General features: G+C 39.2%; 1 protein-coding gene across 2 annotated transcripts in view; it reads left to right on the top strand.

Moving 5' to 3' along the window:
- Plcxd2 (phosphatidylinositol specific phospholipase C X domain containing 2) overlaps positions 1-24,672 on the top strand; it is a 46,186-nt gene extending 21,514 nt beyond the window's left edge. For both annotated transcript variants that reach the window (XM_078044259.1, XM_005340978.5), the window contains exons 2-4: positions 5,215-5,675; positions 11,046-11,287; positions 18,734-24,672. In XM_078044259.1, the coding sequence (XP_077900385.1) occupies positions 5,215-5,675; positions 11,046-11,287; positions 18,734-18,893 (863 nt within the window). In that variant the 3' untranslated portion in view covers positions 18,894-24,672. The remainder of the gene's footprint in view (positions 1-5,214; positions 5,676-11,045; positions 11,288-18,733) is intronic.
- The last annotated feature ends 1,951 nt before the right edge of the window (positions 24,673-26,623 follow it).

Genomic DNA, 26,623 nt, shown 5'->3' with positions numbered 1-26,623 from the left:
GTTATGGATCACTGCTTTCTATTACAAAGTGTCTTTACATACATTATCCAGGGGTTGGTATGTATAGAGAGGAAGAAGAAATTTTATTAATGGCTATTGATGGTCCAAGAAAATAGAAAGAAAAAAGAATAATAACTGTGTAAATAAAAACACAGAAAACTAAATTTCCAGAAAATGGAGGGGAGAAAAAGAAACCTTTATTTTTCTATAGCTAAAAGTGGTCCTAGGATTATAGAGTATTAAGGAAGGACTTATGTTCATATATCTTACTACCTATACAATTAGTCTTCAGATGACAGCAAAAATCCCTGAGGAGAAAAGTCTGAATATAGTGATCTAATAATGTTTGATGCTTATTGTTTCCTAAAACTTACAGAAGAGGAGAAAAACATTTGCTGTTAATCAAAAAATTTGTTATGGGCTGGGGCTGTAGCTCAGTGGTAGAGCGCTTGCCTTGCACGCGTGAGGCACCGGGTTCGATCCTCAGCACCACATAAAAATAAACAAATAAAAATAAAGTTTTTTTTTTTAAATGACCCTTCTTCTTTCCCTTCCTTCTTTAAAAAAATGTTGTTAGAAAATGTCGTGTTAATATTTCCATGTGCATCTTGGGGCTGTGCACATAATTTATGTGAAGACAGTAATATGATTTAGCAGTGATCCTAACAGCTTTCAGATAGTTATAAATACTAACCCTGCAGGTGACAATGGTAACTGAATGACCTCAGAAAAAAGCTGAAGGATGAAGAAAATCCAGTACTGGGCTTTGGGATTGGTGGGAAATGTAAAGTTGCTGTTGCAATGAGGCAGAGGAAAAGTAATTGTGATCAGAAAGTAGCAAAATCAAATGATAAGATTTTAGAAGTGGTTGTGACAGCTTAGTCTGTGACTAGAGAATGTTAGCTGTGTTCAATAAAATGCAGGCTAATCTGTCCTCTGTATATCAACCAATAAGACTGTGAGGAACAATGAGTCAAGCACAGAAAAAAAGAACACCTTCCAGAACCTCAGTATTGAGGATAAGGAGCTTCAGTTGATAAGTCCTTTGCCCTCTGGTTTCTAACAAAGACTGGTTAATAATGCACATCATGATAGTCCAGCACTTCCTGTGTGTCAGCGTGTACCTAAGAACTTGGCATGTATTAGAATATTCACAATTCTATGACAACAGCTACTGTTGTGCCCATTTTACAGATAAGAAAAGAGATATGGAGCAAGCAATTTAATATGGACTGTAAATTCTGGGGAGGAGATATGGACAGATTTGGGATGAGAGAATATTTTACAAAGGGTGGCAGCAAATGAGAGTAAACAGAGTCCAGAAAGAGATCTGTCTTTCTAGGTATACTGCACTCCAAGGATGCCAGGCTACATAGCGAGGTCTGGGGACGGATGAGGCCATGAGGCACTGGAGCCATATTGGAGAAAGTCCTAACTCCCAGTTTCAGATTTTTGAACCTGACTTGGGAGACAGGAGGAAAGTGTCATAATCATAGCTGTGCCTTAAAATCACTACCTTTTGATATGAATAAATTAGAGAGCGGCTGGAGTGAAAGGACTAAGGGTCCTTTTAGTCCTGATTATTTGACAGGGAATGAGTCTACTAATGAGGAGCAGCAGTCAAAGGTTGAGGGAAGAGACACGTTTGATATTTGTTGCAAAGGTCAAGTGTAAAATTTCGATAACTAGTTGGAAGAAGGGAACTGGGGTGTGGGAAGAATTCAAAAAGAATCCAAGATCTCAAGTGTGACTGGGTGATTTATTGGCCAGAATTCAGGAAAGGCACTTTGCAGGGGTGACAAGAACAGTGTGAATTGCTGACTTAGGAAATATGTAATTTGTCTTGTGTGCAAGCTGCCAGATGGAGGACCACACTTAAAGGAGTCTGAGCTAGAAAGGAAGTTTCTGGTGTCACCTACATAACATGTGCTGTGGTCAACTGGGAGGTGTGTAATCTCTGAAGTGGGAAAAGGGAGAAAATAGAGAACATATCCTTGGAAAACATTTAAATTTGGAAATAAGAGAGAGGAAGAGGAGTAAGCAAAAGAGATAGAAGGACAGAGATGAAGGAAGAATAAGAAGCCCAGAAATATGCAGCCCTATCACTGAGTTCAAGGCTATGGAAGGCTCCAGAAAAGAGCTAGGTTGGCAAGACCTCAAAGAAGCCAAGAAGAATAAAACTATTTGGTTGATTAGAAGTTGTCAGGATCAACAATAAAAGGGTGGAAGGAAGACTTAGATGGTGAGGAGTGAATAATAAGTCAGAGCAGGAAAAGGCAGCAAGCCTGGTTGTTAGGGTTAATAAGATTTTGACACAAGAGGGAAAGGGAAGACAGCAGTGTTGAGGGCAAGCCAGAAGAGGGAAAGTGCTTTGTGTTAATTAAAAGAGCACCATTTAAGTCTATTTTAGACAGAGATAAGCAGACATAGAGGGTCGAGTAAAGATGACAGTCAGTGCTGGGTAGTAGCAGTGAAAAAGCTTTCATCGGCAGGAATTCACAGAGGATGAGCCCCTAAACTGTTTTCTGGCCTTGTCATTAAACAAACCAGAAAGCATGGAACTGCTGTCGTTAGCAAAGCCCATGCAGCCATTCTCTCAAAGAAGAAGTCAAGGATTAATGAGCAGAGTCATATTGCTCCTTTTCTGGGGAGTACATGAATTTAATTCATGTATCCCAGAGCAAGTGGGGGAATCGCTCTTGTTGTAGACTGTTTTTAAAGAGTAAAATAACTTCCTTGGAAAGAGAAGAAGGGAAGAAATTTTGATAATGAATTTGCAATGTAATGAATTTACACTGTAAAATGTAAGGATTTTTATAAGTACTGTTTGCAGATTGCTTTACATTGTAAATACTGTCCGCACAACACGGGGGAGGTCATTTTGAGCCTGTTTTTTTCACAAAGTAGTTAAATGCATGACATTGCTGGAATGTTATGTAACTCACTCTGTAATAGGCAAAAGCTGTCTAGAAAAATAAATAAATAGAAAGACAAAAATATTGATGGTAGCTATTGAGTGATGGTTGCTTTTGACTGCTGTCAGCCTAGGCAGGACAGCCACTATAAAACATTCAGCAAACAACCTGTCCATCATCTTATCCTGTCAGGCTGGGGAGTAGGTACCAAGCACAGGATGTCAGAAAGGATGAGATGAACCAGAGAAATGAAAAAGGAGCAGAGTTAAGAGAGACTCAGTGTTCAAGGGGACTATGCCTATTCTCTTTTCTATGGGATGAGCTGGGTACCCTGCATGTTCAGAAACGGCCCCTAGGGTCCCTTGGTTGTCACATTTCTGCACAGTCCTCAGACATGGAGAAGAGTGTTGGAGGTTGTTAGCACATCTCTCTCTGGAGTTGAAACTGGGCTCAGCATCAACAAACGAACCCCAGCGGGGATGTGTCTCTCCTCCATGCTTGGATAATGGCTATTCCCAGATGCCCAGGGAAGAATTAAGTTCAACATGTGCCTTGTGCTGTATTACACACTGCATCCTGAACAGCTGGGCTTTTAATACAATTTAGAAAGAACTGGCTGTTCACCACCCGTATATAAGGTATTTGTAATAAATCTCTCAATGAGGAGATATAAAAATTTCTTGTTTCTGTATAGCCAAAGGAAGCAGAGCATTAGGCAAGTATCCAGTGAGTCTTATTAACAATGATAACCAATGCGGAAGATCCGAAGGGACTTGCTCCACATTTCTATCAGTAATGATAATTTTTTTATCTGAAATATGCTGGTAATTTTCTCACTTGCAAAATTCAATTTGCTTAAGGATTAATAAATATGATTTTTCTTAATACTTATATCCCCTCCATGTTCTAGATGCTGCATAAAAATAGAGCATCATCTGTCACCTGATTTTCTTTTGTTCACTTTATCTCTGAGATGATAAAATAGTAAAGCCAATGCAAGATGATTTCTTTTCAAGAGAATGCAAAATAATATAAAACAATAGAGTTTTATAAAAAAATTCATATTAGATATGAAGTTCCTACTCTAAAATTTAGTAAAATAGAAAGCATGTGACAATGAACTAGTACAAATGCAAGAATTTTGGTTCTCATGTGAGTGTTTTTGGTAGAGACATGGTTAGTAGTGTCAGAACGAGGACGTTTTCCTCCTGGATTTGTACATGTCAACTTCTGTGTTGTCCCCAGCCTCAAAGCCAGGAACAGCCCTAAACAAATTATCCTGCCACATGAGTTAATAGATAATAAACAGGATAAAGACAATGGATAGAAAGTAATGACAAATTAAAAATAATTGTTAAAGAAAATTTCACCTGAAATATTTACTAGTAAAATAATTTCTTACCATAGTTAGAAGTACACAGATCACAGTCACTTATACTTTATACCAAAATAATTTCAGTGTTTAAGAGGATTCCTACCCTCTTGTTCTTAAGGCAGAGGAATAGAATATGTAGTGGAACCATTGAATAGCAATTTCAACTATCAAGATATCAGTTTTTAAAAAAGAGTACAAGATCACTAATTTGTGTTCAGTGCATCAGATTATTTGATCTGTCAAGAAATCATCCCTACTGACTCAGATTTTTACAATAGTAAAATGGCACATGTACATAATATTTAAATTTTATTTATCTTTTATATTCTAAAAGCACAAAAAGGGGACCAATTCTTTAAATTCTACATTTCCTAAAATTAAAATGCCTATCCCAGCATTACCTAGACATAGTGTTTTTCTGCCCTTTGTTTCAGTGACAGCGTAAATAAAGTGTATGTGCCACCATGAAGCATTTTTCTCTGAGGGGCACTTAAGCAACCTCCAGTTTCTGTGTTTGGATATTCTTTGGCAACCATCTTTGTATTTCCTAATATTTGAGTTTCTTCCCTCCACACAGCTTTCCTGAAATGAAATTACTGGATTAGGGAAATGAATATTTTAAAGCTACTGTTTCTCAACATATTTCTAAATGGCTTTCCAGTAGAGTATTTATTAATTTACCTCACACTAGCAATATGTGAGAATTATAGTGTTACCCTGGGCTTAACAAGCTGCTAATATGACTGCATTGCTTTTATTTGCATTTATTTCATCCTCAGCAGGCTTGGAGAATCTTGCAAGTATCCATTTACAATGTTTTCATCCATTGCGTTCTTCATTTTTGTTGCGGTCGTTTTCTTATCGGTTGGCTCCATGCTCCCAGCTCCCACCTCATGTCTTCTTCCCTTTTATTGCCTTGTCCAGGTTCCCATGATTCATTCAGCTACTGGGTGGATGAAAAGTCCCCCGTGGGGCCTGACCAAACTCAGGCTATCAAACGCCTCGCCAGGATCTCCTTGGTGAAGAAGCTCATGAAGAAATGGTCTGTGACTCAGAACCTGACCTTCCGGGAACAGCTGGAAGCTGGGATCCGCTACTTTGACCTGCGTGTGTCTTCCAAGCCAGGGGACACAGACCAGGAGATCTACTTTATCCATGGGCTTTTTGGCATCAAGGTCTGGGATGGGCTGATGGAGATTGACTCCTTCCTTACACAACACCCCAAAGAGATTGTCTTCCTGGATTTTAACCACTTCTATGCCATGGATGAGGCGCATCACAAATGCCTGGTTCTCCGGATCCAGGAGGCCTTTGAAAACAAGTTGTGTCCAGCCTGCAGTGTGGAAAGCATGACGCTGCAAACCCTGTGGGAGAAGAAGTGCCAGGTAGGAGGGAAGGAGGGACAGGAGGGACGAGCAGTCAAGGGCACGAAGGCAGCTCTTTCTGCTTTTCCTGTGTATTCATCTGTAAAACAGCTCAACCCTGGGCTCAAAGGCTGGAAAGTGTGGGATTGTTTGGTACACTGATTCCTGAGCTCTAGGATAGTTGCAAAGCTTCCCTGAGCTCTATTTCACTGGGTTAACCCCTGCCAAATATTTAAAGTTTGGCAATCTGCTTGGCATGTAAATTGACAGAAAGGCCTGCTCAGAACTAGCCGGAGGCAAAATTGTGAAATGGGCCAGTAGGTCCTTACCATTCTATCTTCCCAGAGGCCTGCTTTAAACCCACACTCTCAGGTCTCTGCAGATCACCCTTGCCAAGGTATTGAGTGAAAAGGAGCAGTATTAGCTGACAAAGTTGTATGAAGTCATTCGTCACAGGAAAATGACTATTTTACAGGCCCTCCTCATAGAATTTGGGTCACAGACAGAGTTAAGAAAGGAAGACCTGTTGAACACACCTGCTGAGAGTGTGTTTCCAGAAGAGCCTCCAAACCTAGACCATGAGGGACACAATCAGGCAAAGGAAGTGGGACTCAGAAACATTCCACTCTGGTTTCACGGATGGTAGCAGCAGGGAAGAGCTTCAGGGAAGAACAGTGTTTTGATCAGCTTTTTCATCACTGTGACCAAGGCCTGATAGTTAAAGAGAAGGAAAAGTTTATTGGGGGCTCCCAGTTTCAGAGATTCCGGTGCACTCTATACCTCTGGGCCCAAGATGAAACAGAGCATCATGGGAAAAAGGAGTGGTAGGGGAAAAGCAGCTTAGAATATGGCAATGGGAAGCAGAGAGAGCTCCATTCACCAGGGACAAAAACTCCAAGGGTACATCCCCAGAAACCTGCCTCCAGCCACACCTTACCTGCCTCCAGCCACACCCTACCTGTCTACAGTTACCACCCAGGTAATCCCTATCAATGTTTTTATCCATTGGTTAGGTTACAACTCTCACCATACAACCATTCCACCTTAGAATGGAATGGTCTCAAATGGTCTCACACATGAATTTTGCGGGGAGCACCTCATATCTAAATCACATCAAGCAACCAATAATTTAGTCTCTTAAAAAAAAAAAAAAGCAAGTACCTTAAAGCAAAGTTGCTTATTTGCCTAATAAATGCAAAAAGCAAAACATCCTTAAGAGAGGCAGATGTTTTTGAACTCAGGGAGAGACTTAGTTAAAAATAAGTTAAAGATTATGTATTTGTAAATTTTTTTAAAGAGAGAGAGAGAGAGAATTTTTAATATTTTTATTTTTTAGTTTTCGGTGGACACAACATCTTTATTTTACTTTCATGTGGTGCTGAGGATCGAACCCAGCACCCCGCGCAAGACAGGCAAGCACCCTACCACTTGAGCCACATCTCCAGCCCCTGTATTTGTAAATATTTACTGAATACCAGTATGTACCAGGTACCATTCTTATCAGTGAGTAAGCAGATAATGAATCTTGCCCTAGTGGAGCTTTCATTCAAGTGGGTAGAGATAGGTCATAGAACAAAGGTAATAAATATGTGTGGGTGAAAAGTGATAAGAACTGTGGAAAAGGAGAAGCTCAGCATGGTATCTGGGAACCAGGACTGTGTGGGTGAGTTGGTTGAGTTTTGCATAGGATGAGCAGGGCAGTCTATGTGAAGATTTATGGAAAAGGTTGCATTCAAAGGAGTGAAACATGAGGGTCTTTGGAGGCAGAGGAAGCAGCCAGCACAGAGGCCTTGAAGCAGGAGTGTCCCTGATATCTTTGAGGAAAAACAGGGACAGAAGCTAATAAGCAGGTAATGAAGAGCAGGAAGAGGACAGAGAGATAGTCGGTGGTCACACAGGGGAGAGTTCTGAGCACAGCTTTGCCCTGATGCAGGTCTTAATGGGATCCCTCCGATTCTTGTGCTAGGACAACATCAGGGGCAGGGGGGAGAGGGCAGAAGTGGGGAAACCAATGAGAAGACTTGATGGCAAGTGCTAAATGTTTTGACTCCACAGAGGCTGATTGAGGTAAATCTTAGTATTTGTTAAAATATGTCTAAGTCATTTTTTCCTCACTAAAACTTTTGTGATATTTTGCCAAATATTTATCACATCTCGCCCCCAAACCCAAGTTTATATATATTCAAAGTCACAGGTCCAATCAACCTGGAGAGATTTTGATCCCCGGAGAGTTTCTCTTTCACATCACTAGATAATAGTAATAATAGCAGTAACACCTAAGCCTTTATTATGTGCTAGGCAATGGATTAACTCACATGATCCTCCTAACCACACTATGAGATAGGTACTTTATTAGTACTCTGTTTTACAGATGAAGAAACTGAGGCATAGGTTTATTGAGCAACTTGCTGGAGGAAAACATTGTGGGTGAGTGAAGAGCCAGGATTCCATCACAGGTTCTTTCTGCTCCAGACTTCCCATGGCTTCTGCTGCTCTCTGAGGGCTGTTCATGTTCCTTGATCACTTCACAACTGCTCTCATCTGTTTTGCTAATAAAATGCTTTTTCTTTATCAATAAATAAGCCCCTAATTTCAGAGGGTCCCAGAGTAGAATAGAAAAAAGGAAAGGTTTTGATATGGGGTTTCAGGTAAGGTTAATTTGAGTTCAAATAAAAGTTCAGAATTTTGTACCCTGCTCATATTCTGAATGGCTGATGTATTGCAAACTAAACTGACTACAAACCTGCAGGAGTTAGAAGTATCTTCAGGAATAACAAATAGTGTGAACAGTGAATTTCTAGCAGCAGAAGGAAAGTCCATTGTGGTTTTTAAGAATGGGACAAATTAACTGTGTCATCCAACCTCAAATACCTCTAAAGTTATGCAGAGTCTATGATGACATATCAGAAAGGGCAGTCTAAATCCCAGGATCCCCCTATGCTCCTTCCTTCCCCATGTGACTGGTGCTGAGTCTTTAAAAGTTAAAACAAGAAGTCTCAAGGAGGATTACCAGTCTTTTTGCTGTGCTGGGTTGGGCTCCCACTTTAAATATGGTCAGACTCTAAATATTCATTATGTAATGACCTGCCTTGTGTTTAACCCTGAGTATTTTATTATGCAATTTAATATCAAAAAGTGTACTATGATCTAGTCAAATTTCATACATTCAACATGCAGGTATGTCGCAGCTCACAGGCATGCATACGGGGTCGGAGGGTACAATGAATCAGAAGATTGAATGTACATCTCCAAAGTATTTATGATCTCATGGAGAAGGTAGGAATAGACAACTCTAGTAAATACAAAACAATTAATATGCAAACACAAGATAAGACTACCTTGAATGCTCTGTAGCATAGGAAGGGATTTTTTTTAAAATAAATCAGATGAAAAGTAGAACATAGCATAAATCTGCCTCCCAAGGCCCCCAGTAAAGAAATGCTCAAAGTAAGAGGCGGTCAATCAAGGAATAGTTCTTAAAGGAAATGAGATTTTTAAAACTGTCTCAAGAGGAAAACCGAACAAGAGCTGCTGAGCTGTAGGGTAAAGTGTTTCAGAGAAAACTGCAGCAGAATGAGGTGGGGAAGAGGATGCAAAGCACAGGCGAGAGACTCCACCCCTGAAATCTTGTAGAATGAGAGCTGATTTGCTTAGGCTGGCCTCCACTGTGGGCAGAAATTCCCCTGAAACCTTCAGGGTCAGATTGCTCAACAGGGCACTTGAGGAAAAGCATGAAGCCCCCTTGCAAAATTTGTACTGTGTGCACCTTTTCAAGGCAGAACAAAGGATAGCACTGTCCTTTGGGGATGCTTAGCCCAGGGGCCAGGTGTCAAGGGAGACCTGTGGCAGGCCTGACACAAGCCTGCACAGCTTCCTCCCCCTCCCACAGCCCACTGCCCAGGGCAGCTCTTCTGGGAGTCCCCAGCCTTCCAAACTTGCCAATTACACCACTGCCAGGAGGAAATCCTCCAAGATCTCCCAGGCAATCTGCTTACTGTGAGCCTGTGATTAACCTCATTAAGGCGTGTTTACCACAGACATCATTTGCAGCCAGTCAGCATTATTCAAAACCATTAAAAACAGCAAGCCATGACCCTGCTTAGTGCATGCAGCCTGGCACTCGCTGGCTCTGGGCCTCTGGGACAGTCAGTCAACACCTTAGTCACCAGCTAAATGTACACTGGAAACAGGATGGACTGCAAAGCCCTTGTTCTTGGGTGCCTGGAGGATTGGGCTCCAGGCCAGCTATCTGAGGACTGTAGTCCAGGGACCCTGCATACCCAGAACTTTCCTTTAGCAGATCATGGGAGCTCAAAATGGCAAGAAATATATTACTTCTAGAAACCTACACAGAGATCCGAATTGGGACAATTGAAATAGCAATTCCCTGTCCCACAGCTGCCTCCCAGACACTAATTAATGCTGTGGATGTGGCTGGCTAATTATTTTCAAAATTACCATCATTGTGAGTGGTCCCACTGGAGGCCCATTGCCTCTGTGAAGTCATCCCTGTCTCGAGTGGCACATTCCCTTCCTCCACTGGGAGGCATGATTTCATTCAGAGTCAGTGCACATAGTTAAAAATCTAAAGACTCACAAATCAGTTCAATGTGTTTATCGAAACTCCAAGAGCTCGGTGTCATTTTCATGAACACAGGAAACATGACTTCTAAACCACATGAGCTAACCCAACCTGAGAGTTTTCACGCTTGAAGTCCATAGATTTCCCAAGGGGGTATGAATGGATATAATTTACAAAGACTGAATTTGGATGGTAAAATATTACACATTTGTTTTTACTAAACTTTAACTGAAAATTCATTTATAAGTACAGGCAGTGGCCCACAACGGTGTTGGCTTTATTACTTTATCCCCATAGATGTCCATCTCACATTTCAGTTATTGCAGCTATCTTAAAACCTCACTTGTGCTCATCACTAACTCAAATTGTGAGACTTACTAAACTCACAATAAAATATTTTATGCAATGAATTTATCAGGAGGGGTATGCATTTATTTATTACAAATGTACTTAATGTATTCATAGATCTGTTTTCTTATCATTGGTTTCCTTTGTCATCTTGTCTATTTTATTTTCCTTTGTGATCTTGTTTATTTTGTTTTATATTCATTTATAATTCTGAGAAGGTGGCAGTGATTTTTACCAGACTTCCAAAGTTGTTCATGACAAAAAAATAAAAGAATCTTTGAGTCAGTCATATAGAAGTGCTTAGTAAATCTTTGCTCATTGATTTTTTTAAAGTATGTACATAACCATTTTTTCATTCCCACATATATTTGTCTTTCCTCCCAGTAATCAGTGTAAATCCCAGGGGTTAGTTAGCATTCAGCTTTTTCATGAGTTGCCTTTCTTGGTTTTGAACATTTCAGGTTCTTATCTTCTACCACTGTCCCTTCTACAAGCAGTACTCCTTCTTGTGGCCAGGAAAGAAGATTCCAGCACCTTGGGCAAATACCACAAGTGTGAGAAAACTAATCCTCTTCTTGGAGACCACCCTGAGTGAGCGCGCCCCCCAGGGCTCCTTCCATGTCTCCCAGGCAATTCTTACCCCCAGAGTGAACACCATCGCCCGAGGCCTTGTGGGGGGCCTCAAGAACACCCTGGTTCATAGGTAAGAGTTTGCTTCTACCCCATGTGTTAGGTTTTTAAAGAATATTTACCTTGATTCTCTTCTGAATACATCGAAGTAAAACTTTAGAGATTAAAAAAAAAAATTTAAAAACACCAAGTGTTGGAAATAAGATGTGAATTTGAAGGGGATTGCATTAATAGTGCCCAAAAGAACCCTAAACATTTCATTAAAATGTTACATTATTCCACAAATACTCTCTACATTTTGATACTAAGGCAACCCACTTTGCGTCAAAGCCACTTCTGACATCTGGCCTCATCATGTCCCTGCCCCTGCCCTGTTAGCCCAGGTACTCACTCATTTAAGTGGTATGAATCACAAACTACTCTGCTGAGTGCTAGGAATTCAGATGTGGCCCATCAAGAATTTGTTCTTCTCCCTTCCATGGGGACCATGAGTCCTAAGTTCTATGACATAGCTTCAAATACTTCCTCAAGGAAGAATTAAGCCTGACTGTACAATTAAGCAGGAAGCACTCAATCATTTCATAGGAGATGGTGTTCTTTATCCTGGACACCAATGAATACAGTGAATGACAGGTGTTGCAAGAAAAGGATGGTTTAGATGGATGTATTATTTACATATATATATGTAAATAATACATCTGAACAATAGGGTATCCCTCACAATTCCAGCTAATATGTTTGAGTAACAAAAGATATTCACAAGAATCAGTTTGATTCCTGAGTTCCGTATGATGAGTTCAGATTTCAAATAGTGAAATATTCATTCAACACTTGTCCCTATTTGTTTGTTTCTGAGCTTGGAGAGCATGAGTTCAGATAACAGTAAATCAGGAATTTAGAGAGTAAGAAATACCTGCAGTTTTCTTTCTTGGTGAAAGCTCCTGATTTTGTAGACTATGGACAGAACCAGAAACCCCTTTTGGTGTGCCTGTAACTCTTAACTTAGAATTTATGTACTTGGCTTGAACCAAACAATCCAGTGTGATATGTCTTTGGAGGATTCAGAATTATAAATTTTAAAAAATAATATATATTCATGAACTTGCACCATTTTCCTCATATCTTTAGTAAACTTGTAGATTAACATTATTTACTTATTCATACAACAAACTGAGTACCTAAGAGGAAGTAGGTGTGAATGTACAAGATGAATAATAGTGTCTGCCTTGTGGAATTAATTCTCAGTCTCACAGAAAACACTAGTATGAACATTTCTACTTAGAAATGTGAAAAATCACTACAATAAAAATCTGTACAGAAAGCTGTACTAGTAAGAGAGGAAGGACTATTTAAAAATCAGCGTAAGTTAGATCTTTTTACTGTTTCCTGAGTATGAAATGCCTTTTTTGCATGTGACTTCATTTGGTTTTTAAACCCAAGCCAGGCTCCATTCTCTAAAGCACTTCATCATCCCCACTTAAGGTGGAATCCAGTGGTTCTAGGTGACCCACACATCTAGTACTCTGGTCATTGCACTACCACCCTCTCCAGCGTGCCACACTACCATGGATATAGCACATTTTATTGCCCTGTTCTTTCCTGCTCCACAGGCTTTTTGTCTTCTTACTTAAGAAATCTGGTCAGATCTCCTTGTTTACAACTGTTAACCCTCAATTTCACCATGATTTTTATATTTGTTAATTTTTAGCACTTTAATATGCCTGCAAATGAATCCCAAGCTCCTTGTTTGGTGGTAATGATAGTGGCATGTGCCTAAGGCCAAGATCTTTCAGTGTGCCAGAGCTCTTATCCAACTGGTAGTAGGCTGAGGTCCCTGATCTTGGAAAGATACTTTGGCATCTTAATCCCTGTTCATCACAAGAATATCATGGGTGTGATCATGCATTCCTATGTCTGCTCATCAACCAAAGGAGGAAATGCAGGTCTGGTGAGGAATGTGTTCCCAGATGCCAGCACAGCATGTGGTTGTCATCTCCTCTGAATTACTGGGCAAACATCTGTCCCTCCCCTGAGCATCAGCACTCAGAGTGTCTGTCCTAAGATATAAAAGAATAGGGGTGCTTCAGCTGACCCTAAGCACGGGTTATCATCTCAAACCAAGGGGAAGAAGACAAGCTTCATTATTCTACACATGCAGAGGTGGTTTTCTCGGCAGGGAGATAAACCCCACCCATGGGACCCCAGTAAAGCCTTCAGCAAGCTTTGGACATGAGTTCTTATACACCTTGGTTCATCACCCTAGAAGGAATCCACAAAAACTGAATTTTTATGGTACTTTCCACCAGACTCATAGAAATCTAAAATTCAGAATCCTAGCACTCCCCCTGAAATCAGAAAAAAATGAGTTTTGCCTAAGCTTGAAGATAGAGCAAACATGGAACTCAAGAAGGTGACATGGACTGAAATCAGAGGGCCTGAGACTGGAGCCTACATTGGTCCCTGTTGTGGTCTGAATTATGCCCTTAACCCCTAAATTTATATATTGAAGCTGTCACCATGCTCCCTTAGAATGTGACTATATTGGGAGAAGGGCCTTTTATAGAGATAATTAGGACGGGCCCTAATCCAATCTCACTGTTTAAGGAAGAGAAAATGTAGACACCAGGCATGTGTTCAGGCATAGGAAATGTGAGAAGGTGGTCATCTACAAACCAAGCAGAAAGGCCTCAGAAGAGACCAGACCTGCTGGCACCTTGATCTTAGACTTCCAACTTCTGGAATAAAAGAAAATATGCTCTAGTTGTTGAAGCCACCTAGCATAGATTTTATTAGGGAAACCTTAGCAAACTCATGTGCCGTCCCTTGGCAATAGTGTGGCCTTGGACAAGTTCTCTGGGCTGTGGTTTTTCTCACCATTTAAAAGGGATTAATAGAACCCCACAAGATTATTATCCTAACCTGGAAATGCCTACCACAGTACCTGGCATAGAATAGGTATGCCATCCCTGGTTGTAAGAAACCCAGGAAGGCAGTGGGAACCAGCCTTGACCTAGAGTGAGCCCCAAAGCCAAGGGGAAGTTTTTAGCTTACTGTTTTGCACCCTGAGGGGATTGTAGCCTGAGGGGCTGTCAGCAATATCTGTCAGCCTTGTTCATGGGCCTCTCATCCTGGGAAGTGCCAGGAGTTAAGAAAATAAAGTGGCTCCTCTTTCCAGTGGATTCTACGTGTCCTTTTCTCTACACATAATCCCAGTTATTTTATCGGTGCCTTAGGGAAGACTGACCCGCAATGGATGCAGAGCTCTTTTTTTCCTGGAAACCAGATTCACACCCTCCCCACATTTCTCTGCTCAGACTAACAGGGATCCCTCAAGGTTTGGCTGGGGTTGCATCCAGGCCTTCAATTCTGTTCATTCCCAAGACAGCCAGCAGATGGCACTTGCACCTCATACTTTAACAGACAGGGGATTTTGTTTTGTTTTGTGTTTGTTTTGTTTTGTTTTGTTCTTTTGTTTTGAAAAGAAGTCTGAATGCTTCTTATCATGAGTACTAGCAGGTTTTTCACGTGGGCCACTAGATATTTGTGAACTCTGTATCCAAAATAGGTCAGTATTAACACTCAGATCATAACATTTTGTTGCCTAAAAAAAAAAAAAAAAAAAAAAAAAGATGACTTTTTGAAGGCTTTTTTTTTAAAATTTCCAGCTCCCAAGTATCTCTACCTTATACTCTTTTATTCATGATTCTTTTTCTTTTGCCAGTTGCTTACATGCTACTTAATGTAACCCAGGTACTGCACTAAACACTTTATATATATTATTTTACTTAATCTCTACCCCCAAATCTGTCTGAGAGCATTATTACCACTGCTTTACAAGGAAGAAGCTGAGGGACAGCAAAATTCAACAAGTTAAGGTCATATTGAGATTATTAAGTTCTCAAGAATCCCAGCTAAAACTGAGAGCATTCTTGGGAGGGTAGTCTATTAAGTCATAATCTGGTACAAAATATAAAATGTAAATTGATTTGAGTTGATAGTAGAGTCCACTGATTAAGAGAAGAGATCCAGGACTGATTATAGGCATCATGGTAAGAGGAAAAGCAAGAGGGGAAGGGGAAAAAAAATCTACCAAGGCTGTAATAACATTGTCTTTCTAGAAGACTGAGAAGTTAGATGTATTCCTAAAGGAGGGAGGGTGGCTTTAGATGTATTCTGAAAGAAACAGAAGGGAAAAATTGACAACCAAAGAGTGTGACCAAAAGAAGAGAAAGAGATGAGTTAATATAATACTTCACTTATTCTCAATTTTTGACCTAAAGCAAATCTTCCTAAAAAATTTTCGGTCCCTTCACCAAAGGTACGCGCCAGTTTCTATCTCCCTCTAGTCATTTTCAACCCATTGAGGATTTAGTGAGCTGTTTTTATCATGATGAAAAATTACGAGTGCACTTTACAGCTTTCTCCTCTATAGTGCCCATGGTAGTTCACATTTACTACTAATGTAGAAACCATCACACTGAATTTTGTTTTAAATGTCACTAAACTGAGCTCTGGGAAAAAATATAGGAAGCCTTCAGTCTCAAAAATGGCACCAGCAGACTGTTCATGAGGCAACTGATTAGATATCAGTCTATCAGGAAGCCACATGTAGTGACAGGATAACTGTCTATCTGTGTGGAAAAAGTGAACTTTGACTCCTACTTTATGCTATACACAAAAATTAACCTGAGATGGATCTTAGACCTGAACTCATAAAGCTTTTAGAAGAAAACATAGGATATCTTTTTGAATGAGGAGTAAATGAAGATTTCTTAGATCTCAGAAATTATAAAAGAACAAATTGGTAAGTTTGATTCTATCAAAATTAAGGAATTCCACTCATCCAAATGTGTCATTGAGACAAAAGCAAGCTACAGGATGGGAGAAAATAAACAAATATATGAAATAATGTTTATCATCACTAGCAATTAGAGAAATGCAAATAAAAACTACTCTAAGATTTCATCTCACTCCAGTCAGAATGGCAGTTATTATGAAGACAAGCAACATTTTTTATTATCAACATTTGTTATTATGTTGGTGAGGATGTGGGGAAAAAGGTACACTCATACGTTGCTGGTAAGACTGAAAATTGGTGCAGCCAATATGGAAAGCATGGAGATTTCTTGGAAAATTGGGAATGGAATCACCATTTGACCCAGCTATCCCTTTCCTCAATCTATACCCAAAAGGCTTAAAAACAGCATACTACAGAGACACAGTCACATCCTCTCTTCTCCCAGCACTTTCCTCTGAAAACTGGAAACACTTGGAGACTCCTATTTATAGCAGCACAATTCACAATAGCTAAACTGTGGAACCAACCTAGATGCCCTTCAATAGACAAATGGATAAAAAAAAAAGTGGCAATGGAATATTACTCAACAATAAAAGAGAATAAAGTCATGGCATGTGCAGGCAAACGGATGGAGTTAGAGAAGATAATGCTAAGTGAAATTAGCCAATCCCCCCAAAACAAATGCCGAATGTTTTCTTTGATACAAGGAGGCTGATTCATAGTGAGATAGGGAGAGAGAGCATGGGAGGAATAAACAAACTCTAGATAGGGCAGAAGGGTTGGAGGAGAAGGCGGGGGGGCATGGTGTTATAAATAATGGTGGAATGTGATTTACATTATTATCCAAAGTACATATATGAAGACACAGATTGGTGTGAATATACTGTGTATACAACTAGAGATATAAAAAGTGTGCTCTATATGTGTTATAAGAATTATAATGCATTCCGCTGTCATATATAAATTTTTTAAAAAAGCAAAAGAAAAGAATGAAATATAATAAAGATTGGTTGAAAGCATTTTAAGTAAAGATACTTTGTTGATAATAAAAAAAATCTAACAGACTAGAACCTAGGACATATAAGTAATATCAGTAGCTGAACATGTTCAAAAAGTGAAAAATGTTAGTAAAAGAATCGAATAGCTACTTCATGAATGGTCAATAAGCACATGACAAACTGCTCAACACCATTATTCATCAAAAAGATGCAAATTATAACACTGTGAGATGTCACTACATATTCACTAGAATGACTAAAATTAAAAGATAGCACCAAATTTGAGGAAGGATATGAGGCAGCATCCACATGCACAATCTCTTAGAAACAAGTCTTATAGTTTCTCATAATGCTAAATGTAAACCAGCCTTATAATACAGTAATCCCATGCCTTGGTATTTAGCTGAGAGAAATGAAAACAAATGTCCATAAAAAGCCTTGTAGAAGAATTCCCATAACAGTTTTATTCATAACAACTAAAAATTGGAAACAGCTCGTGTATTCATCAATAGAAAAATGGACAAACTGTGTTATGTTCATTCTGTGAAATAGTATGCAGTATTTAAGAAATAAAAAATACAGATCCCTCCATGCATGGTGGCGAATGCCTGTAATCCCAGCAGCTCAGGAGGCTGAGCCAGGAGGATCGTGAGTTCAAAGTTAGCCTCAGCAATAGTGAGGTGCTAAGCAACTTAGAGAGACCCTGTCTCTGAATAAAATACAGAATAGGGCTGGGGAAGTGGATGTGGCTCAGTGGTTGAGTGCCCTGAGTTCAATCCCTGGTGCAAAAACAAACAAACAAACAAACAAAAAAAAACCCCACAAAATAAAAAAATACAGATCCATGCAATGCCATGGATGAGTTTGAATACCATTATGCTGAATAAAAGAAGGCTCATACAAAAGAATACACATTGTATGGTCAACATGAAGTTTAGAATAGGTAAATATCATCTATCATGGAAAAAAATCAATACAAGTTGTTGCCTCTGAGGGAATGGAGCAGGAATTGACTGGGAAAGGGCATGTGAGAACTGTATTGGTAATGCTCTATATAGTTATGAGTTTGGGTCATTTATATATGGTTGTCAAAACTCAGTAAGTGCACACTTAAGATGTGCACATTTTATTGAATGTAATCTTTATTTCAAGAAAACTGGAAACACATGGAGACTCCTATTTAATCATATTTTTCCTGAAGCATTTAGGGGATGTGTATAAATGTTTGCATTCAACTATGTGAAAAACAGCTGGATTGATGGAAGGATAGTGTTGGTTGATGAATAGATAAGTGGCAGGCAAGTATAGAAAAATTTTAGTGGTAAATTATGGGTGGTGGATATATTTACTTACTGTAAAATTCTTTCAATGTTGCATATGTTTGAAGTTTTTGTTATAATAAAAAAAATCAAAGAACCCAGCAATAATTAGACTCTTGAGCTTAATGTTTCAAGGTCCTGTTGACATGGGTATCCCTTTGATGCTTGGGACAAATAATCTCCTCTTCTATTAAAGAAACCCTGGAAAATTTAATTTTCTGATGGATTAGAGACAACTTCATCCTTGCTGGAGATATAAGCTTAAATGGACTTAGCCCTGGGGGCTTGTGCTTTATTAACATACTTATGTTATATTGATGGAAATGTTGTGTTTCCTTTTCTGGAGAAGTCTTTCTAAACTCTCCGGTCTTTCCTCTCTTCTCCTAACACTTTCCTCTGTGTAGGAATCTTCCCGCCATCCTGGATTGGGTGAAAACTCAGAAGCCTGGTGCCATGGGTGTCAACATCATCACGTCTGACTTCGTGGACCTGGTGGACTTTGCCACAACCGTCATTGAGTTGAATGACCTTCTGCAGGAGGACAGAGCTTTGGCTAAATGCTGATTTGTTTATTTAACCTAGGGTTGAAGTTGTTGATCCAGGGTAGAATTCTTTGAAGAATTTCCTGTTGGGGGTGGCCCCTGGGCAGTGGTAGTGAAAAGAGGAGGAGTGCTTCTTTTTTTCTTTTCCTTCCTCACAGGGCCATTGGGATAACAATACAGGGCCTTCAGTTGCATTTTTCCCAAATGAGACTTTTAAAAAGCTTAAGTCTAAGGGAAGAAAGCATGTTTCATGTGCTCAAGGTCAGAATCTCCACAGTGACTTGAGGTAGTGAATGGAATATGGAAATAGGGTCTCCAGTCCATTGGAATATGGAGTATCCCTCAATTGATCCAGTTCTCTATTGGTTTCCAGGGTCTTGTGTTTGAGCCAGTGAGAAGGCTAAGCCAGAAAGGTATTCCTGGTCCAAAGGATGACTCATTATTGCAGGTTTGGACTGCCCTGTGGCTGGCTCTAACTTCAACTTGAGGTTCTGTTCCGGGAGGACAGGAAGCCAAGCATCAGTTCTCTCCAGGGTTGTCCAATGTCTCTACTACTTCCCTGAGGGAATAAGACCTGTTTGTCACCAAGGTGTCTCATCTACATGCTGTTTATGCATACCTTGTGTTGGTAACTGGTCACCTGAATTCTTCAGTTAAACAGTGCATACTGCCCTTGATATCAGAAATGTTTTCTAGTTTTAAAGCATTAATTCCTTTCTAGTATATGGGGGGGGGGCCTTCTTAAAAGGGAAGGAACAACGATGGGAGATCTTTTGGTACAGGGCCCATCAAGAGATAGACATGCATGTTTGCTGCATGCCATCTTTCTTTGATTTTATTCTCTAGTAGTTTTCTAAAATAACTGCCGAGTGAACACCTGCATCATTTTGGCAAAGTCCTCTTTGGATTGGGGTCTTCAAGCCAGACCTTGGAATTGCATTTCATTGTTGTCTGCTTATGACTGAGACCTTCACAGTGGCATACAGTGCCAAGTAGAAGGCACTTTGTCCATGACACCATGGAGGCTGACGCAGGATGCATGGGAGAGTACAATGGCATTAAAGGAGGAAGCTCCAAGTGGGTTTGGAGCCATTCTAAAACTCCTGGAAAACAAGACTACCTCGAGGACCTTTAGGATGACTTGTGTGTCATCAAGTGAGAAATACCCAGTGTTGGGACTTTTCCAGTGCTTGTCTGATTGCTCTACTTTCTGCAGGTTGTTCTGAGCCTACTTATCACTACTGCATGAGGGCTTTGAAACTCAAGAGGGGATTTTTTTTTAACTGATAAGAGGTGCTTATCTATAAAGAGCCCTCTTGTGTTTTGGTTTATTTATTTATTTATTTATTCATTATTTATTTATAGAGTAAGTATCTGCAGTGCTTCTGACCTCAAGAGCACTCACACAGGAGATAACTGACCTTTCCTTGCCCAGAACAGAGGCTGCCGCAGCCTTCCTCCCCTTACCAGGACTGTGCATCTCAGGTCTGTGAGTGAACTTGGATTCTGCGGCAGGTGTCCTGGCTCCCCTAAACCTGCTGAGGACAATGTGGATGTGTGGATGTGATCCAGATCCAAGAACAACTGTCGAACCACACACAGGGACAGAAGATGGAATGGGTCATGAAGAACTCTCAATCCTTGAGTAGACCCTCCAGCAGAAAGCTGGAAAGAAAGAAGCCAGAAATAAAACTGGGCCTCAAGATGCACTCATTTTGATGTCCCTCAGCCCTGTTATATTGATGGGATCCCTAAGGAAGTGTCCGTTTTTGGATTTTTAAAGAGAAAATATAAACCTGGAATCCGGAATGGATGTGGGCATTTATAAAGATTGCTGGACTCTTCTTCCAGCAGTTTCCCATTTCTGTCCTTTGATTTCACAGACAGATTTTTTGCACATTGCCTGTTTTGGGGGATATCTTAGGTGAGCTACCAACAGCACCTACGTCCCCCCATCTACTGGTCTTCCAGCCTTCACTTTCTGTAAAGCAGCTTAAGCCCTGACCTTTTGCATCCTCAGCTCAAGAAGATCACAACAGGAATGCCTATGGGAAAATCTGGTTTAACTTTCCCTGTTCTTGTATTTGAACTCTTTCCTGAAGAGGTTTCTAGGATAGTATTGTCAAATTCTGTAGGGCCTAAGAAGGTGGGTGTCCTCACTTTCTAAATTTTCCCTCAGTTCTGCTGTTGAAGTCTAATGACTGGCTCTGAAATCCCTAGCTTAACCTCTGGGTTTTATTTTTGTTTTTATTGCTCCATTTTGGTTTGGTTTTTAATTCTTGGTCATTTGCTAAGGACCAGATTATTTTTCCTCTCCTAACCCTGTGGTACTTGACAAAGAGATAAGGAGGCAAGAGGAGAATTATTCTGCTCTGTTTTATTTGAGCCTCAGCTTTGTCCAGGTGCTTGGTGCTATGAGGCCAGGTGTTTTGACAGGTATCTGCACAGGAGGTGAGCAACACCCAAAGGCTGCTGACTGTCCAGTAAAATGTTTACTTGATGTTCTTTCTTCATTTTTAAATATATAGTTGCACTTCTCTTGAATTGTGACATTTAAATGCATCTTGGTGTTTGCATGCTAAGAGAAAAATCATGGAGCACGACACAGAAGAACAGAAAAATCCTAAGATTTCATGTACAAAGCCTAGCTCTGCATGAGCCCATGCTGGCTTTTGCTCCTCCATACTGCTCTGGGTTGCCAGCCTTGCTTGAATTTTGCAAATCTGCACTAGAGTTCTGGGAGGAAGGAGGATTTTTTCTTAGTAAATACTCGAATATCTGCCCTCAGAAAAAGGCACACTTTATTGCAAAAAAAAAAAAAAAGTGTGCATTCTGTTCCTTGATCATGAGGTTACACAGGAGAACTCCGGCGCATGGCACAGAGAGAAAGTAGACTTTAGGTCAATGACTTATTTTGCAACCATAAAAATGGTGATCCATCCCCATCACTTGTTCCAACAAGTTCTGAGTGATCAAAACAAGATCAAACAAAGACTCTCACACTTGCTCAGACTTAACTTCAAGATCAGCTAAACAGCTACTTGATTAAGCCAATGAGGAATTAATCTCACAGAATTTGGGGTCCTGTTTACTCAGAAATATAATTGTTTTTTTCATGAGCTCCACCGACCATTCCAACACCATCACATTTCCATGATTTTGTGGCAAAGGGACCATCACAGATTTCAAATCAGTGAAAATAATGTTTTAAAGGCTTGGACTTTCAGCTTATTAGAGGTACCATGTGGTGTCATGGAAAGAAAAGATATTCTGAAGACTGGAGAGAGAGGTCAAGATAGGATTGATGGAATAAAATGATAAGTTATTGAGGATTAAAGTCTTTTATTAATGGCAGATGAAAGAGGGTCATGCAAGATTTTTTTAATATCTGCTGCATTTGACTCAATAATAACTGTTTAGTCATTTTCCTTAGTGCTGAGTCCAGAGCCCTGAATTTTTGAGGTTAAGCCACAGTTCAAATCCAAGTTTTAAATAAATGCAAAGAAAAGCACAAGATCTGAGTCCAGGTGATGATATATCTTAACTATTTTATAGTTTCTTTTTGCATGACCTCATATTTACATAAAAAATTATGTTTCTGTCCAAGAGGACAATGTTATAGAGCACCTTTCTTAGGAAGAAAAAGGGCTTACACAAAATCAGGATATTGCAGATTGCATTCCTGCCAGAGGGGAAGTTTTGCAGTGTTCTTCATTGCCTGTTAGGTTCTGGGAAACAGAATTGGCTAATGAATGGGACACTGCCATAAGACTCCACTCCCTCAGCTGAGCAAGCAACCCTGTGCAAAATTGTCCCTAGTTCTTTCATCTGTAATAAAGATGCAGTCTGCTACCTAGTGATGAGTGTTTGGAAAACCTTGGTGACTGGTTCCTGAAAATATAAGATCCCTATGTTTGGATTAAATGCCTTATACTCAGGGGATGTACAGTTGTGGTAATTCTTCTTTCTATGCATGTGTATAGAGAATCCAACGTGGGCTCACTTCCTAAAAAAGTGTGGTGTAGATTGACAGAACTTGACTGGGAATGGCACCTTCTGTATTATGTGTAATGAAATATGTAGGGCTCAAAAAACCTTTCAACATGCTTATGGGTTTCTGAGAGGTGGGCTTTCTCCATATATGCTAAATAGTCTTGTTAGGCCAAGAGGAAATTTGGTATGGCACAGAAGAATATGGTTGCCCATTGAAATTCCACTCACTTTCCAGTATATTTTGATCCTCTGTTGCAGGCTGGATCCTGATGTTTGCCACCATAGCTTGTCATTCAAAAATATTGCCCTGGGAAACACAGGAGTGCAGTGATTAAATGATAAGAGGTTTACCTGGAAACTTTACCCTTAATACCAGAAGATTCTGATCAGCTCTTTACTGCCCCCAAGAGACACCTTACCTCCTTAACCTTTGGATTCCCAGCTTCCTGCGAGAAACAGCACAACAACAGCACTGTATTTCTGAACTAGCCCTAGCTTGGAAGTACACATTACAAAATGCTATTGATTTTCTTAAAATAGCACAGTCTTAGATATTATAAAAAATACTCTGAGATAATGCTATCCTGCTTTAGATATAGTGTTTTAGCATCTTCAACAAAACTTGTTCTACTTAGGACTTTTCAAACTCATTTCTAAATCAAATGATTTAGATAAAATATTTCCCTTCCTTTTTCTGGTAGTTCAATTCCACAGTCTGTTGAGGCAATTTCATCAGCAGGCTAGAGGCACTTTTCTGTGTGATACTTTCCTCTCTTCTTCATAGAATACCACTTTGTCCTCTTGTCTTCTGGGCATCCTCCATCACCTGCCAATCACTCTTCATTACAGGATGCTGGCAAAAGCACATACATATATACAGTGATGACCAGCACACTCTATCACAGTGAGGTTTTTCTTCTTAATTGTTTTCAGTACATAATTCTGTCTCCCAGCCCTACCCAATCATTAGAATGATACTTGATTTCAGTCCAGAACTTGGGACCAACACTTTGTTCAAATAGCATAGGCTTGCTCACAAGCTTTAAGCTTAATAAAAAGCACAGCACTTTGAAAAGGCAAATATAGATCTTTGGTAGTTCTGTACATTTGAAATTTTACATTGTTATTAGTTTATAGCACTAATAACACTTCAGTTATGAATCTGTATTACCAACATGATAAATCTTAGAACCTATTCTAGAAATATTACCTTGCTGCTATTATACTTACTAATTTACAACCCAGTATTAGTAAGTGTTAAATACAGATTGTGTATGCATTATTTGTATTGTGTATATGCCAACTATAATACTTAACCTCACTGATCAGCAATTAAAAAATACCGAAATTGTCATAGTGAAAATAAGTCTTGATCAATTCAGATAATTTATGGATCTGATAAATGCTCTAATAGATATTATATTTTCTCCTCTATTACTTGTTTTACACTACAGTGCATGTTTGTTAAGTTAAAAATAATAATAAATTGTACCAATTTTAAGGCTTTAGGATTAAAATTTTGCATATATGCTCCTTGATACTCTGAAATGTGTTTTATGGCTTAATTATCTTATTTGTACACATTCACTTGGCTTTTTTCCCCTCTAGGAAATAATTGTTCAAATATATCTCTTCTTGTTACCTTGATTAAACTGTGTAATTCAACCTAGAACATTGTAAAGCCAAAATACCTCATTTTAACTGTGAAAAAAAATGTCAAGGGATATGATGACATGATGTGTTTCCTTGTACTTGATTTGAATGACATAAATAGGCTTATAACTAATAATAAATATTAAACATCAAAACTTTGACAGGCATGTTTCCTTTGTTTTAATGAACATTATATTATTGGATTCACTCCAAATTTTGTTTACAGACTCAGTGTCAGTAAAATAGCTCATTATGCAAATATTAGATGAACATCCTTTCAGCTCTGCCTAGAACATGTTGGGATTAGCTAAATATGCCCACAGTTCCCAAGATGAACAGTGTGTGAAACATGTACATAACCACATCATCCATGCTTTATTCAAGCTTTATCCTTAGAGCACTTCAGTTACTTGTACTAGTTTTAGACCAGTTCTTATTGACATCCATATTCTCATGCTGCTGCCTTCTCTGATGCACATTAAACTGAGTGATTCCTGGATGCCCAGAAGTAGAGCAATTCAAGAGATGATTTGTGCACACAATGAGTAAATAAAAGTGGACCTTCAATTTATGTTGCAATGTCCCACATTTTTCTCATTCCTAATTATTTTTTACAGAATATCTAAATGCACTTTCAGTGATTTTTTTATTTTGCCTTATCTGTTACAAAATAATGGATTATTGTGAATGTTCTTTCTATGAATTTAACAGAGATTCAATTAATTCTAAGTAATCATTTATTTGATATGGTTGAATGTTGGAACAGGTGATTAGGAGTAATGATACATGTGTTTAAGTTCATAGCAATTTAGAACATAGTCACAGTCAGAATTTTCTGCCTGTATTTATTGTTTAGTAACTCTAATGTCCTCTGGTTGGTTTTAATAAGTACCACGTTCAGTGATTCCAATTTAGTTTTTAGTAGTAAGTCACTAAAATAGTATATATTTTAGTGACTTACTATTAAAAACTGGTTGGGTCCAAACATAAGCAGAGTAGGTATAACCTGTGTGATTTAATTGCAGAGATATTGCTGTCCTGCCTCAATTTCTCAACATACACCGTGGTTAATATATTGCTGCTAAGATAATGGAGCTCTTGCATTATGTAGGAAGTCTTCAATATCTAATCACAGATTGATTTATCAGATTACTACAAAGTTATAAACATGCACAGACCCAGATTTCTATTCCAACTGCATCATATTCTGGCCATGTGACCTTAAAGCAAATTATCTCTGTATCTCTATGTGTATAGAACATAGGGTTATTAAATTTCTGCTATGAAGGTGTTAATCCAAATAAGAGAGCTACAAAACTAAATAAGGAAATGTGTGGAAAACATTTTAGCACAAATCATGGTACATAGTAAATTCTCAAGAGTAGATATTAGTATTAAGGGAAGGAATTTTATACTTTCCTTCTCCAAATAGTACTAAACAAAATCTTTTTAACATGATTGGCTGCTAACCTTTGTGTTCATTGAATGATTTAGCAGGAAATAATCAATGAGAGATAAAGTAGCTAGATTTGGATGGTGGAAGAGAAATGTATTGAAAATTCTTTGTGTGGCATATTTACAGGGGCTGTGTAGCAGAAGGTCAAAGCAACTAGCAGATGCTGGATGCTTAGACTGGGTCATATTCTCTCTCTCTCTCTCTCTCTCCCCTCTCTCTCTCTCTATCTATCTATCTATCTCTATCTCTCAATAGGTGAGAAAGGGTGGTAGTCAGGGGCAAAGAGCTGGACCTTATATAAGGAAGTCTCTGGAGACAATGTCTTATGATGTACCTATTGGGGGTTACCACTTCTGGAAGCTTTCTAATCTGAAATGCTCATAATAGGTAAGTCTAGACCCAATTCCTAGAGTTCTAATTTCTTAGGATACTATCTCAGGAGGAGTCAATGAAAAAATATACTTTGGTTTTCAGTTAGGCAGGACATTTCTGGACTAAATATGCATTGCTCAGAAAGTGGAATTCATGCCACTGGTGATGTTTATGATATTTATGAGGTGGAAATGGCCACATCTTTAACATTAGGCATCAAGACCACTAATCATTTAATCAATCCTGATTAGTTAGGAAGGAAGTCTTAATTTAGTGAT

Source organism: Ictidomys tridecemlineatus, chromosome 3 (assembly GCF_052094955.1).
Source record: "Ictidomys tridecemlineatus isolate mIctTri1 chromosome 3, mIctTri1.hap1, whole genome shotgun sequence".
NCBI lineage: Eukaryota > Metazoa > Chordata > Mammalia > Rodentia > Sciuridae > Ictidomys > Ictidomys tridecemlineatus.
Note: the sequence above shows the minus strand (reverse complement) of the source record. Positions and strands in the feature narration are given on the sequence as shown.